Source organism: Xiphophorus hellerii, chromosome 6 (assembly GCF_003331165.1).
Source record: "Xiphophorus hellerii strain 12219 chromosome 6, Xiphophorus_hellerii-4.1, whole genome shotgun sequence".
Classification (NCBI taxonomy): domain Eukaryota; kingdom Metazoa; phylum Chordata; class Actinopteri; order Cyprinodontiformes; family Poeciliidae; genus Xiphophorus; species Xiphophorus hellerii.
Window position 1 is genome coordinate 11,111,853 of NC_045677.1, and position 13,450 is coordinate 11,125,302.

Sequence of the window (13,450 nt, forward strand, 5' to 3'; positions counted from 1 at the left end):
ATTGAGTTTGAAAAGTATTTTTGTGTTTACTTTTCGCTCAAACTTCATGCAGTTCTTTTTAAACAGTCCGAGAAGCATAATGAAGAAATAGCCAAACAACTCGTTGCTTCTATGCAAGACCAATAAAAAATAGCTTGTTAAAAAGGAATACAAATATCCAGGATACCGCCTAAAGTTTACTGTTGCCCAATAAACGAAAACACACCAGTTATGTTTGAGTAGCAGAGGGTATTTCAATTGAACAGAGCATCAGATTATCCATAGACGGTTTTTTTTTTTATACCTTTACTGACATATTTGCCTTGTGTTCTGAACAGCAGCTGTGTATAGTAACATTACACAGAAATATCATACAAGTAAGATTCCAAAGCAGAGAAATGAAAAATTCCCTTCTCAAACTCCCACACTGCCTGATTACAAGGTATCAACACAAACCAAGTTGTTGTCAGCCCTGGTGAAGTGTAAAACGCCTCCAAGCAATCTTTCACTGCAGTTGCATAATCGCACACTTAACGAGCCTGAACTTTAATTTACGTGCATATATATTCAGTGGGGAATACATTTTACATTGCGTCTGGTGAAGCATTTCTTTAGAGATTCATGTTTTGTGTTATGATACGTCGAAATGATGAGTACATTTTCAGCTTACTGGTTAGTTCTGGGAGAGTTTTTAAAAATTAAGTATGGTACATGGGTGGGTAAGTTGCATACCATGTGCAAAGACTCTTCGACGCGGTCATCCTGAGTTTGACTCCGAGGGTCTGGCCTTTGTCTCTTCACTCCTCAATAAAATCTTTTTAAAAAATCTCAAAGTATTTTAAAGAGTTCATAATGGCAAGCAAACATCACAGATCCTTCACCACACCAAACAGGGGATGAAGTGCATTTTCGAACGTTGGTTCCATTTTACACCAGACTCATCTGAAGTTTTTGGAGAAAAGCTTAGCAGCTAGTTAGCCGTAGCTTCAAACGCAGAACACCGTGACTGGAACTTTGACAGACAAGTTTCATAACAAAATAAAAATACACAGAATAAACAAGACTATGTAATCCTGCAACAGCAAAATTTGAGACCTGTGATTAACGTATTTATTTTTCTTTTATGAATTCGAGACATCTTAAGGCCTTGATTTCAGAGACATGAATTTAAGACTGTTTTAAGAATGCAGACACCCTGCTTAAGTTCAACCAAAAAATTAAAAAGAAATGTTCAATTTGTCTTTTAAAGGGAATTTTAGGGTGCCAGAAATTATGCGACTGTTATTATTCCCCAATATGAGATTTTTTCCCCACTGAATACATGTGCTTAGAGTTCACATTTTTCAAAAGTTTTGGTATTTTTATTTGTGCTGCTGCAATTAAAAAAAAAAAAAGAATGTAATTCACGAAAACAAGCAAGCAAATCCCAGTTCACACAATGTCCAGGAGTCCCTCATGTTTTATTGCACAATAACCCAACTTCCAAGGGGGATGAAGCAGGAAGACTACAGTAACACAAAAATACTTTTAGTATACATCGATTGACATCTCATAGCACATTTCTCTTTTGCATTTTGCTGAGCCCCAGACTGATCTCAAATCGCATGTCTATCATTTCCCCAGTGCCTTCAATATTACCAATCTAAACATGGTTGCTGTTAGATTTTTTTAAAACTGAATTTCTTCTGGTTTTTAAGACATTACCACAGACCATTTCTATTCAGCTCAGCTCATGAGTGATGCATTTACACGTGGAGTGAGGCTTTCCTAACAAACTTTTATGATAACAGAAGAGACATCATCCAATTAGAATGTAAACATTTTTCATGCCTTCAACACTTTTTCAGAGCGAGTTAGTGTCATTTTATGAACTACGATTCCCATCCCCCCACCCCCTTGACATGTGTGACTGATGCAACGCGTCTCCCTTTACTGACCAAGGAGGAACATGATTTAATATTTCCTCTAGAGAAAGCAATGTAAAACCTGTACCTGGAAACTTAAAAGCTTCAGATTATAGACAGGGACAGTGGTAGAGGTGACAGTCGCCCTCTACTTGTCAAACAAACAAACAAACAAAAAAAGGAGTATTCACAGCTAGACTTTGTCAATCTTCTTAGGTTCCTATCCATTTGCAGAACTACTGTTCGTCCACGGTTTAAAACCAGCTAAATACATTGTGCAGGGGGCATAATAGGGGAATTATAGGTAGTGAATATGTCTCTTATTATACTGTAGTAGCATGCTGAATCAGTTATATCCTGCTACATTAGCTTGTGTCTTAGTATTTTATAAGTTTCTGCCACTGACATAAAAAGTCAGGCTGGTTAGTCCGTTCTCTGAGTGTCAGTTCGTTCACATCCCAGCACTGGTGAGTACACAGTTTTTAATCTAACACCACTCTGAAATGAGTTCCTCCCAAATCCACTTTTGTGGGCAGCCAATAACGTAGTTTTGTTTTTGTTTTTTTTTAATCAAGTGCCTTAACAAAGAATCATGAGGAGAAAGCATCCCTTTCCCTTCAGGATCGTCCGTATGAAGTGCAAAAGTTCAGTATTACTATGATTAATCTTGTTTTTTAGAGTGCTTGTGTGAGCTTGATTTGCATTATTTCCCTCGCCACCGCCCGGCACTCATACGATGGTCTCGTCAGTCATTTTCTTGGTCGACTTGGTCGGCACCGAACGCTGGGTGGTGTGCGCCCCCTTCATGTCGGGCATGAGCAGGCGAACTTTCTGATTGGTCCTCCTCCACTCCGAATACAACTGACAGTGATACCGAAACGACACCTAAAGGTCGGGCGACAAAAAAGAGGGGGTTGGCCACAACAAACAGTGAAAGGAGATTAAAAGACGTGTCAATAAAAGTGACAACGTTGTTTGAGACACAGCATGATGGATGTAACACAGAGAAAGAAAGATAAAGGCTAATTTTTAAAAGTGAATTCATAAGTGTGCTTTCCAAAGTTTCTCTTGGTTGCTTTTTATACACCCAGTTCAGTAGATGTGAAGGAGAAATTTGGCTTCTGATCTCAGCAAGCTATGCGTTTCTGTTCAGGCATGTAGATTCTCGAAAGCTCTGAATGATAAGCTGCACATAAAGTCCTGCTATCCTTCCCTCATCATGTTTTAAGAGTTCCCCACTTAAAAAAAACTGGAGAACAATCTCATCTGTAGGACAAACTTCTACATAAGCTGTTGAGATTTTATGTAAAAAAAAAAAAAAAAAATCAACATAAAGAAGCTGCCTAAAGAAATCAACTAATTAGTAAATTCAGTTCATTTGTGTGTAATTTATAACTTTAGAAAAACCGTAGAAATCCACAGCTCAGATTGGAAAATCTATTTACAAAATAACTATTAGTCATGCAATACACAACTCTGGCCCTTTCTGGAGCAGAAAATCACTGTTGGAATACAATAAGAAGAAGTTATTTTTAAAAAAATTTTTGCAAAAACCCGTGTACATAACACAACCAACACATGGAGGAATGTGATCTGGTCAGATGAGAGTAAAATCAAATAACCTTGCCCATATTTAAAACATTGCATTTGGCAGAAAACTAACACTGCACAACACCTTCAACACACCGTCACCAATCTCAGACATGATGGTGGCAGCATCATGTCTGAGGGGAAGGTTTTCTTCAGCGAAGACAGGAAAACTGGTCAGTATGGATGGGAAGATGAATGAAGCTACATAAAAAGCAATCCCAGAGGAAAACGTCTTAGAGGCTGCAAGAGACTTGAGATCTAAACAGAGCTAAACATCCAGCGCGTTACCATGGAAAGGTTTCGATTAAGGTAATTGCACATTAGAAACGGCCCAGTAAAAGCTCAGAACTAAACACAATTAAATGGTTGTGGAAGCAGAGATGTTTTCCGTCCAATCTGACTGAGCTCGAGCCACTTTGCAAAGAAGATTGTGAAAAATTTCAGTCTGTACTGCAACCTGCTTAGAGACAGATGTACGGTGGCCGACAGGTGCAAATGCGCAGCAAAAGAGAAACATGCAAACAAAAAAAAAAACACGCGCACAAATTAAATGCGGCAAGCAAAAAGAGAGACGCAAACACCCCCGAATGAAATGCAGCAAACAAAAAGAGAGACGCAAACACCCCCGAATGAAATGCAGCAAACAAAAAGTGTTGAAAACGGAAGTGCTCCAGACCACTAGGGGGAGTCAAAGAAAATAGTATTCATTTCTATGGGACCAGATGCAAGATTCAGAGAAAGAAATTTGAAAGAAAGTAAAGGTATCTCTCTGAATCTTGCATCTGGAAAGTGTGATTATTGTGAGAAGTCTGAAACAATAGAGCATGTTATTTTAGAGTGTTGTAAGTATGAAGAAGAGAGAAGATGCATGCTGAGAGAGTGTGTAGGTATTAAAGAAAGGTTTAATTTAATAGAATTTTTGAGGAGAGATTTCGGGAGTAGACATATTCAAATAATTATTCGGTATCTTAAAAAAACAAAGCTATTTCATAGGATATGAGTAGAGCAAGTTGGGTGTGAGTGTGTAAAGAATATCAAAGAGGGGTATATAAAGCTATAAGCAAGTTGGATAATATAAGCAGGTGTGTATGTGTGGGGGTATGTTTAATCAGGAGTTAATGGAGGGAAAAGGTAGAAAGTGAAAGTTTATAGACCATCTCGAACCACACTCCATACTGGTAAGTGGCGGTAATGCTACTGTAAGTTTGTTGCCAACCGCCAATAAATACCAAGAAGAAGAAGAAGAAGAAGAATCTTGCATCTGGTCCCATAGAAATGAATACTATTTTCTTTGACTCCCCCTAGTGGTCTGGAGCACTTCCGTTTTCAACACTTTTTGTTTGCTGCATTTCATTCGGGGGTGTTTGCGTCTCTCTTTTTGTTTGCTGCATTTCATTCGGGGGTGTTTGCGTCTCTCTTTTTGTTTGCTGCATTTCATTCGGGGGTGTTTGCGTCTCTCTTTTTGTTTGCTGCATTTCATTCGGGGGTGTTTGCGTCTCTTTTTGTTTGCTGCATTTCATTCGGGGGTGTTTGCGTCTCTCTTTTTGTTTGCTGCATTTCATTCGGGGGTGTTTGCGTCTCTCTTTTTGCTTGCCGCATTTAATTTGTGCGCGTGTTTTTTTTTTTGTTTGCATGTTTCTCTTTTGCTGCGCATTTGCACCTGTCGGCCACCGTACAGATGCCAAAAGAATTAATTGCAACACCAAGTGGCTCTATAAGTACAGCCACACGGGAGTTAAATACAAATGCATGCCTCACTTTTTAAATTTACTTTTGCAAAAAGAACAAATCAATGAAATGTATTATTTTCTTTTCAATAAAATACATTTAAGCTTGTTGCTATAACATGAAAAAAATAAAAAAGGGTTTTGAAACATTTTGCAAGGTACTGTTGACAAAATCTAGAAATTTGCTTAACATTGTCATTCAGAGGACTTATTTTGCAACACTATTCTTTTTATTTTTATTTATTTGACCTTTATTCATACAGGATCACAAGACCTCATTTATAAGAGACCCGTTTTGATTTTTTTTAAAAACTAAGCTAATAAAATATGAGCTAAAAACAAGAGCAAGTTTCACAAAGATTTCTCTTTTTGTTTTAAGCACCACAGAGTAAGAAAACGGCTATGAGGTGATAATGATGGACAGTTCACCTTAGAATATAAGTTACAGTGGCGAGTGAAAACCATAGTTACCAGTGTCCAGAGGATGTAGATGGTGAAGAGGGCGATGGTTAGGGCAATAAGTCCAACAGCTTCCAGTCTGCTTTTCAGCTGCAGATGGTCCTGGGCCCCCCTGAGACACAACCACCCGGAAATAGCCGCCAGGGGCGTGATGAGAAGGAAGCAGGCCATGTCACACAGCAATGTGCGCTTCTCACTGCGAGGGCCGGGGTCCTTCAGCCACTGAACAGCAAAATGAAGAGCTTACTGGTATAATTCAAACTTAGCGGTAGTAGACAATATCAGTTTAGAAAATATAAATCTAAAGGAAGAACTTTGACGAATATATCTATGTGATGTGAACTGGTCATTTTATAAAATATTTGTTCTCACTGTGAAGACAACAAAGTACTGCAATGCTAAATAACAAATGAGACTATCTTCTAGTAAACATAGAAAAGAAGATATCAAACATATGCATCGCCACAATAAGTTCAGCCCCTCCTACCTGTGTCAGTGGTTGTGGTCTCCTTTCAATGGTGAACTCTGTGTGACAAAGTTCACAGTAGCTGGTGTTGGAGGATGACAGCCACTTTTCCAGGCAGCTCTTGTGCACTTTTCCCAGAGTACCAGTGCAGTCGCAGGGTGAGAGCAGTGTCTCCCCTCCAGCTCCCTCATGACAGATCCGACACATCCCCACATCGCTGAGCGCCGACACACGACCATCGGAGGGAAAGGGAAAAAAAAAATAATAATAATGTTAGCCACATTTCACTTATTTACAGGATACACACTGGAGCCACATGCTAGTTTTCTACTCACCTCTGCAAGCTCACAGCTTTGACAACAGTGGAGAGTGGGCGGCCATCTTTAGCTGTAACCTTGGCAACGTACTGGGCCTGTGTAGTAGAATCAGACTCTTCTGAATGCTTAGAGGCATCGGGCTCAGTGTTCTCAGAATAATCGCAAAGGGATCCGGGGAGCTGGCAGCACCCTGACGAAGACATGGTTCATCTGGGGTTGAAAGTGATGAAAATACTGGCAGAGGCCGGCGCTGGCTCCAAATGAAGAACTGATCCTGAACTGGATTTGAAAGATTCAATCCCCCAAACTTCTCTGATCCACCTACAGGGAAAAGTCCCAAGATATTAACAACATAAAAGCATATGTCACGTGATTATGTAAAAAAATAAAAAAAGATTCTTGTGCCTTTTAGTCACTTCTTTACTCACACTTCTCAGTTACAGTGTCATCGGTTTTAAGTTTTGAATTGGAAACATTATTTTGCAAGGATGGTATTATTTTACAATTTCAATATTGAAAAAGAGTAGAAAACAGGAATTAGGTGATTAAGTTTGAATTTAATGTGATTTTTCTCTAATCTACACAGAATCTAAATTTCAGAAGCAGTTAATCTCAAACTTACTCATACCCCTAGAAAATTTAAATTCAGTTCAGTTTATCTATATACTGTAGCACCAATCCACAACACGTTATCTCCAGGCACTTCATAAAAAATTGTTTCTCTCAGTCATTCAATTTTGATTCAAAATATGTTATTTATTTTCGTTTTCGTATTTTCGATTTGTTTTCTTAATAATTACAAATTTATTTATACAGCTCTCAGAAACTGACGGCTAAAGAGCAAAAATGTGACCACAAAAGCTTTACTATATCCACTAGGACTTCTCTTTAAACAGCTACACACTGTCCACAGACAAATACGAATCAATTAATAATTCAAGTTCTGAAAACCAGGGTTTCCCCCAGTCTATTCTAAGCCTGGCGGGCCACCAGGCTTTACTTGTGTCCCCACCAGGCTTAGCATTGCTTATTTATTTAAGTCTTTTTAAAATGCTTGCATTTTTTAAGACTTTATAGTTGGTGTTCAGATATTAATCTTCCAATTTTCCAATAACACACAATTATCAAGAAATATTTTCTAATTTCCTGTCAACTTTAAACATTTTTAACACAAAAACATGACTGGCCGCTAGATAAATGACTGCTGAGCACCCAACCGCCAAGCTTAGGAAGTTTTCTGGGGGAAACCTTGTGAAAAGAATAGGAAAAACCGCTACTGGTAAAATATATATATATATATAATAAAAAATTTTTATTTGATTTAATCCCTACATTTTCCTGCATTAGCATATACAAGGTAAAACTGAAATCCATAAGCCTGTGGATATCTTCGTTTTGTGTGTTCCTTGGGGAAAAACACTCGTAAAAATGCTATTGAAAGCATAGAATTCTGTATTAAAATATTATTTTCTTTCAAATTAATACCAGTATTAGTTAAATCCCAAAAAGCCATTGCTCATGCATTTTTTAAATTAACATCTAATGCAGGAAATTGGCTCCAACATGCATTCCTGTTTTTTTTTTTACTTTTAGTTTAAAGTCTTTAAGATGATCAATGAAAAAAAAAATTATTCATAGAAATCCTTGTGTATTTAAAAAAGGAGTTTGAATGTGAGTTCAGAAAAAGCTAGAATAAAATTTAAACCAATCGCCCGACAAAAAACACTCATAAACTATCCAAGAATCAGAAGGAGGGAGAATGTGGGCTATCTGGCTTTAAGATCTATTAATGCCTTCACCCACATAAGGAATGTTTGACAGTGCAGTGGGAGTGTTTGTTTTTCAACCGAGTTCCTGAGGTCTTGGTGTCAAAAACAAAATGTAAACCTGTAATTTATCTACAATAACCTCCAAGATGTTATTAATTACATTCTTAAAATGCTGTAGGAATCGAACAAGTAAACAATTGACTACAATTCATGCTAAACTAACCAGGACTGCAGGTTTTACTTCAGTTCAATGCGACACACTAAGAGAGAGAGAGAAAAAAAAAACATTAAGCTTTAACAACACACTAAAAGGCGAGAAAAAAATAAATCAGAGCGATTAGTACCTACATTTTGAGTTTATATTACGCGGCTGGCCGTAATAAATAACACACCCATCGTTAATTATGCTCAGCTGACAGTGGCTTTGGTGTGTAATAACCGATAAGAATACAAGTATTTAAAAACGATAAAAACCTGATGCCTTATTTGGGTAGTTGTTTACAATAGAGCAAATATGTTATGTGGCTGTCAAAAAAATGACGCTACTAAGGTGGAAAATATGACTTTACTGTAAGTGTACTCACCCGACGGCCTGCCTTTTCTTCGATTGGCCTTGAGCTAACTGGACAGCCCTAGCTACGATTTATGGCTCTGAAGCCTGAGCAAAAGCTGCCATTACGAGGGGATACAGACGACGACCATATGCAGTGTACCCTCCCCATGACAGGCAGTTCAGGCCACTGGATTGGATTTGATTAGAAAATGTAGAATAAAATCCACCCGATTCTGCCAGAATCGCTAGACACAGCTAACGGGGCTAGCTGGCTAGCAAAGAGCAAGCCTCGGCATCCCTCAGCTGTGCACTGGTCATGTGACCCCGTGCTGCCTTCACAGTCATTTGTGATGTCGGAATGATGAATATTGTAAGTCAGTCAATAATATATCAGAGGAACTCAAAAAATGAATGATCAAAGTTCAGTAAGAATGTTGCAGCATCCCGCTCTTTTTAATTATTTTTTTATTTATTTAGATTGCTATTTTCATAAATTGTATCAACATACAAAGAGTAAAACATGCTTGTTTTATTCTTCTTTGAAATGGTCAATAATGTAGGTAACTAAAAAGCTATTAACGTCAACAGTATAGAAGTAGGGAGCCCGTTTGCTGATATCAGAGAAAAAAAAAAGAAAAATTGTGGCCACAAGTTGTTTAATTCGTGTGCGCCACTTAACCTATGGCCACGTAATGCCACGAGTTGTTACTCGCGGCCACTACTTAATTACACAAGAAAGAAGGTAAGGTAAGGTAATTTTATCTATATAGCACATTTTCAGCAACAAGGCTCAAAGTGCTTAAGGAAATACAAACAAAACAACAAACCAAAAGAAAGTCAAAAAGGTAAAAGTATAGAACTTATTGGTCTCCCTTGTTTAATAAGAATAAGTATTCTGTATTTTATAAACTTGTAGGGGTTTCTCTGGATTCTTGATCTTGATCAAATTAAATGAGCAGTGTTTTAAATATTAGTTTAATTATGCTAGTTTTTAATAATGTTTGATTTTAACGCATGTTGAAATATTAGATTAGTCATAATTGTTTTGAGCAAGGCCTCTATTTAGGTTAAATTTAGACTCGTGTTTTAATCAATATATATATAACTTAATCAGTGGAACATTTTTCTTAGATATAATGAGCAGGATTTGATTAATACTGAGCTGATGGACACCGGAAGAGATGAGAGGCAGCGAGCTTCTACTGGGCAGATCTGAGAGAAGAAAGTGAGGATTTAACTCTACGGTCCTGATGAGAAGCTACTTTCAGACCCAGATGAACTCCATCCATCCATCCATCCATCCATCCATCCATCCATCCATCCATCCATCCATCCATCCATCCATCCATCCATCCATCCATCCATCCATCCATCCATCCATCCATCCATCCATCCATCCATCCATCCATCCATCCAACCTTGTTCTCTCCATCCAACCTGGTTCCTTTCATTCATCCATCCTGGTTCTCTCCATCCATCCTGGTTCCCTCCATCCATCCTGGTTCCATTCCGTTCCTGAATGGCAGGACCATTTTGATTTCTTTACAGGGATGTTCTCACAATCTGTTAAAATAAAAATGAATAAAACCAGAAAGTCCTAGGAGTTTGTCTTTGAATGTGGAGATTCGACATGAAGATTCCTTTGAGATGACAGAAAAAGGGACAATATTAAACATCGGGGACAATGTTATCCCCAATGTTATCTCCGATGCTTAGAGTTGTCCAGGATGTTTAACGTTGTCCCCAATTTTTTGTTTTATCTCCAGTGCTCAACATTGTCCTTGATGTTTAAGGTTATATGAGGTTAAATTGTCATTATTGCTATGTTTACTGTATCTGGAATGTTTTACTTTATCTCAAATGTTTAAAGCAAAAGGAAACTTTTCTGGAGATGAAATTTGACACCTGATAAACATTGGCAATAATCTTAAACATCAAGGATAACGTTAATCATTATCCGTTAATATATCAGGAATTTAGTTTTATAAAATTTTTTCTCTGTCACCAGACGGGTTCTGTGAGAAGCGTTCAATTTATTCAGAACGTTTTTTTCCACTGCAAAACCACTAGGGGGAAGCAATCAGTCAGGCTTCGAGAATGAACAGTGGCATTCATTAAGGTGGTGCTTTTCTATTCTATACAGCCATATTCAATAAATTAAAATATTCTTTCCGATTCGGCTCAATAGTCAGATTAATAGTATCTTTTGGAGATAACATCCTTTATGTATTAAACATACTTTTCATACTGTTTCATTTTTTTTCTTACTGTAGTATTAAAGGTCGGGTTTTTTAACTGCAAGCAGGACATAGTCATAGTACAAAGTAAAATATAAATACATACAAGATTTTTAATGACATAAAATTCATAAAATTGAGATAATTTAATTTTAAGACTTCTAGAAGCCCTTGGAAAACCCTGAACAAGAATAATACAAATACACCTTATGAGTGCTGCGATATATTCAGCTCATTTTAGGTAAATTATTTTTGACCATCTGTCTTAGAAAAATGCCTTGTTTTACAATAGTGTCTATTTTTACCATGTCACTGTTTCTATTTCTGTTACTTTTGGTTCCTTTGATCCCAAACACAGATAATGAAGGAGTTTATTTAAGGTAAGTCTGCATACACACGCACGCACACACACACACACACACACACCCACCCACACACACACACACAAATGAACAGGTATAATGGGAAATTGTGAATGCCCCTCCGAGCATGCCTCTTATTAGTTAGAGTTCACCTATCTATTGAGTCAAAGTCCAACACAAATCATGAGATGCTGCATCTCCACATGCTTGGGATATCATGGGACATGTGTTAGTGAACTTTAACTGGGACCACAGAGAAATGCACTGGCAAATCATTAACACAGCACAGTCAGGATATTGTATTGGTTCACAAGGATTTGAACTTGTAGAAATGCTACTGTTAATAATAATATACACATGAAGCTCATTAAAGGAAATGTATGATAAAATGTATTTTGTTCTGGGTTGTTGTTGAGTTCTTTGTAAATGTCACAAAAAATTATATCAGTAACTTTCAAAGAATCAGAAAAGACCTTAGATTACATGGTCTTGACATAGATGTACTTTTTAATGTTATTCTGGGCAAATTGTGGCACCATATAGATATAAGCATGTGCTCTGAACATATTTCAGTCTACATTCTTATGTGTAAACTTGAACATAATCTAAATCTATAAAAATTAGTTGGCTGTTGTATTATTGAACTGTGCTGTCCCCTTACACATTTCTTTTTGTCTCTTTTTTTTCCCCAAAAAATGCATCAGAGGTAAACTGAGAAAATACAAAATACAGTATTCTTCCATGATCTGACCTGTGTGACGTTGATGCATGTCATGAAATAATTTTGTAAATCCTTTGCCATGGCCATTGCTCAATGTTTATTGAAGTTCCAAAGCCTAAGAAAAAGAAGAAGAAAAAAGCAGAACAAATCAAGAATGTACATTTATTTTAAAGAGACAAAGGTACTGTGAGTAAAGGTTAAAGAGAGACAGATTGCATAACTTATTCACAGCGTTTGGCTTTCAATAACAGCTTAATTCAGGTACTTCACCTCCATCTCGTGATCTTTTAAGCTTCATTCTCGTGAGGGACTAATCAAGTTTCTCTCATTATCTGGTCGGTTCTTGTCCTTATACTTATTTGTGTTCAATCTCATGAGAAAAAGCTATACTCACATTTATATTAATTTAAATACTTCACCTTTTCTTTGTTAGGCCCGTTTATTGACTTTTTAGGGACCGTTAAAGGCAGCTGTTTGTGTCATTGTGTCAGAAAGCCCATATTGAACATTTCAAACTTGTTCATTTATCTACTCATTTTTTTTTACATAAATTTGTCAAAGGTCTCAACCATATACACAAAATGTATATTTTACTGAGTTTGAATTGATAGCATTAGTTCTTTATATGTCCATCAGAGTGCTTAGTGTTTTGGACTTTGACCGCACACTGACTGTATTGATTTTAAAGACCAAACTATTCCCTTAGTACAACAAAAGGTAAAGCAGACAAACAAAAAGTCTAGTCTTTTTCAAGAATTAAAAAGTGTATAATTTATAAAATACTTTATAGCTGTTCACTCACATGTTGTTGTCACTTCCCTAGTTTTGACATCTGTGACCGAAATCAAATTTGATAGTGCTTGTTGAGATACCATAAAACTCTTTCCAAGCATTATTTTCCTGTGTACATCAGCAACATTTTTTTTATGCATGAAAATATTATATCTTTTTTCTTAAATTTTCAGAAATACTATTATTACCCAATTTTTATGTGATTTTGGACATTTTTCAGGATTGATATATTTTTAGGAAAGATATTTATTATATTCTTCTTTTAAAATGTTGATTTTGGAGCCACAAGAGAAGCAATGACCCCTGTAATTTCACTCTTCTGACTGTTGTGTCACAGGACTTTGCTAATGGACCATATTAAATTATTGGTCTTGATAGAACAAATAGGAAAAGTGAAGCCATACACATGATTTCAACTTGACATACAATCATGTGGAAAAATTACACATCTCTGACTTAAAAAGTTCACTTAATATTTCAGTAATGAATTATTTTATCCCTTTTCAAACAGTGATAAGAGAAATAAGTTTTAAATTGTGGTTTTCCCAAAACATGCCAAAATATGTTGTGACGA

General features: G+C 36.8%; 1 protein-coding gene across 2 annotated transcripts; it reads right to left on the reverse strand.

Annotated features, from left to right (window-relative positions):
* Positions 1–1,420: 1,420 nt before the first annotated feature.
* On the reverse strand, positions 1,421–9,089 carry LOC116721359 (E3 ubiquitin-protein ligase MARCH2-like). Of its 2 annotated transcripts, XM_032565024.1 has the most exons (6): positions 8,796–9,088; positions 8,435–8,471; positions 6,461–6,763; positions 6,147–6,342; positions 5,672–5,881; positions 1,421–2,768 (listed from the first exon to the last, which is right to left on the reverse strand). In XM_032565024.1, the coding sequence occupies exons 3-6, from the start codon at positions 6,643–6,645 to the stop codon at positions 2,613–2,615; spliced, it is 747 nt and encodes a 248-aa protein (XP_032420915.1). In that variant the 5' UTR covers positions 6,646–6,763; positions 8,435–8,471; positions 8,796–9,088; the 3' UTR covers positions 1,421–2,612. The 2 variants fall into 2 exon arrangements, with proteins under 2 accessions (XP_032420915.1, XP_032420916.1); XM_032565025.1 differs by lacking the exon at positions 8,435–8,471 and having other exon boundaries at positions 8,796–9,089.
* Between the last annotated feature and the right edge of the window lie 4,361 nt (positions 9,090–13,450).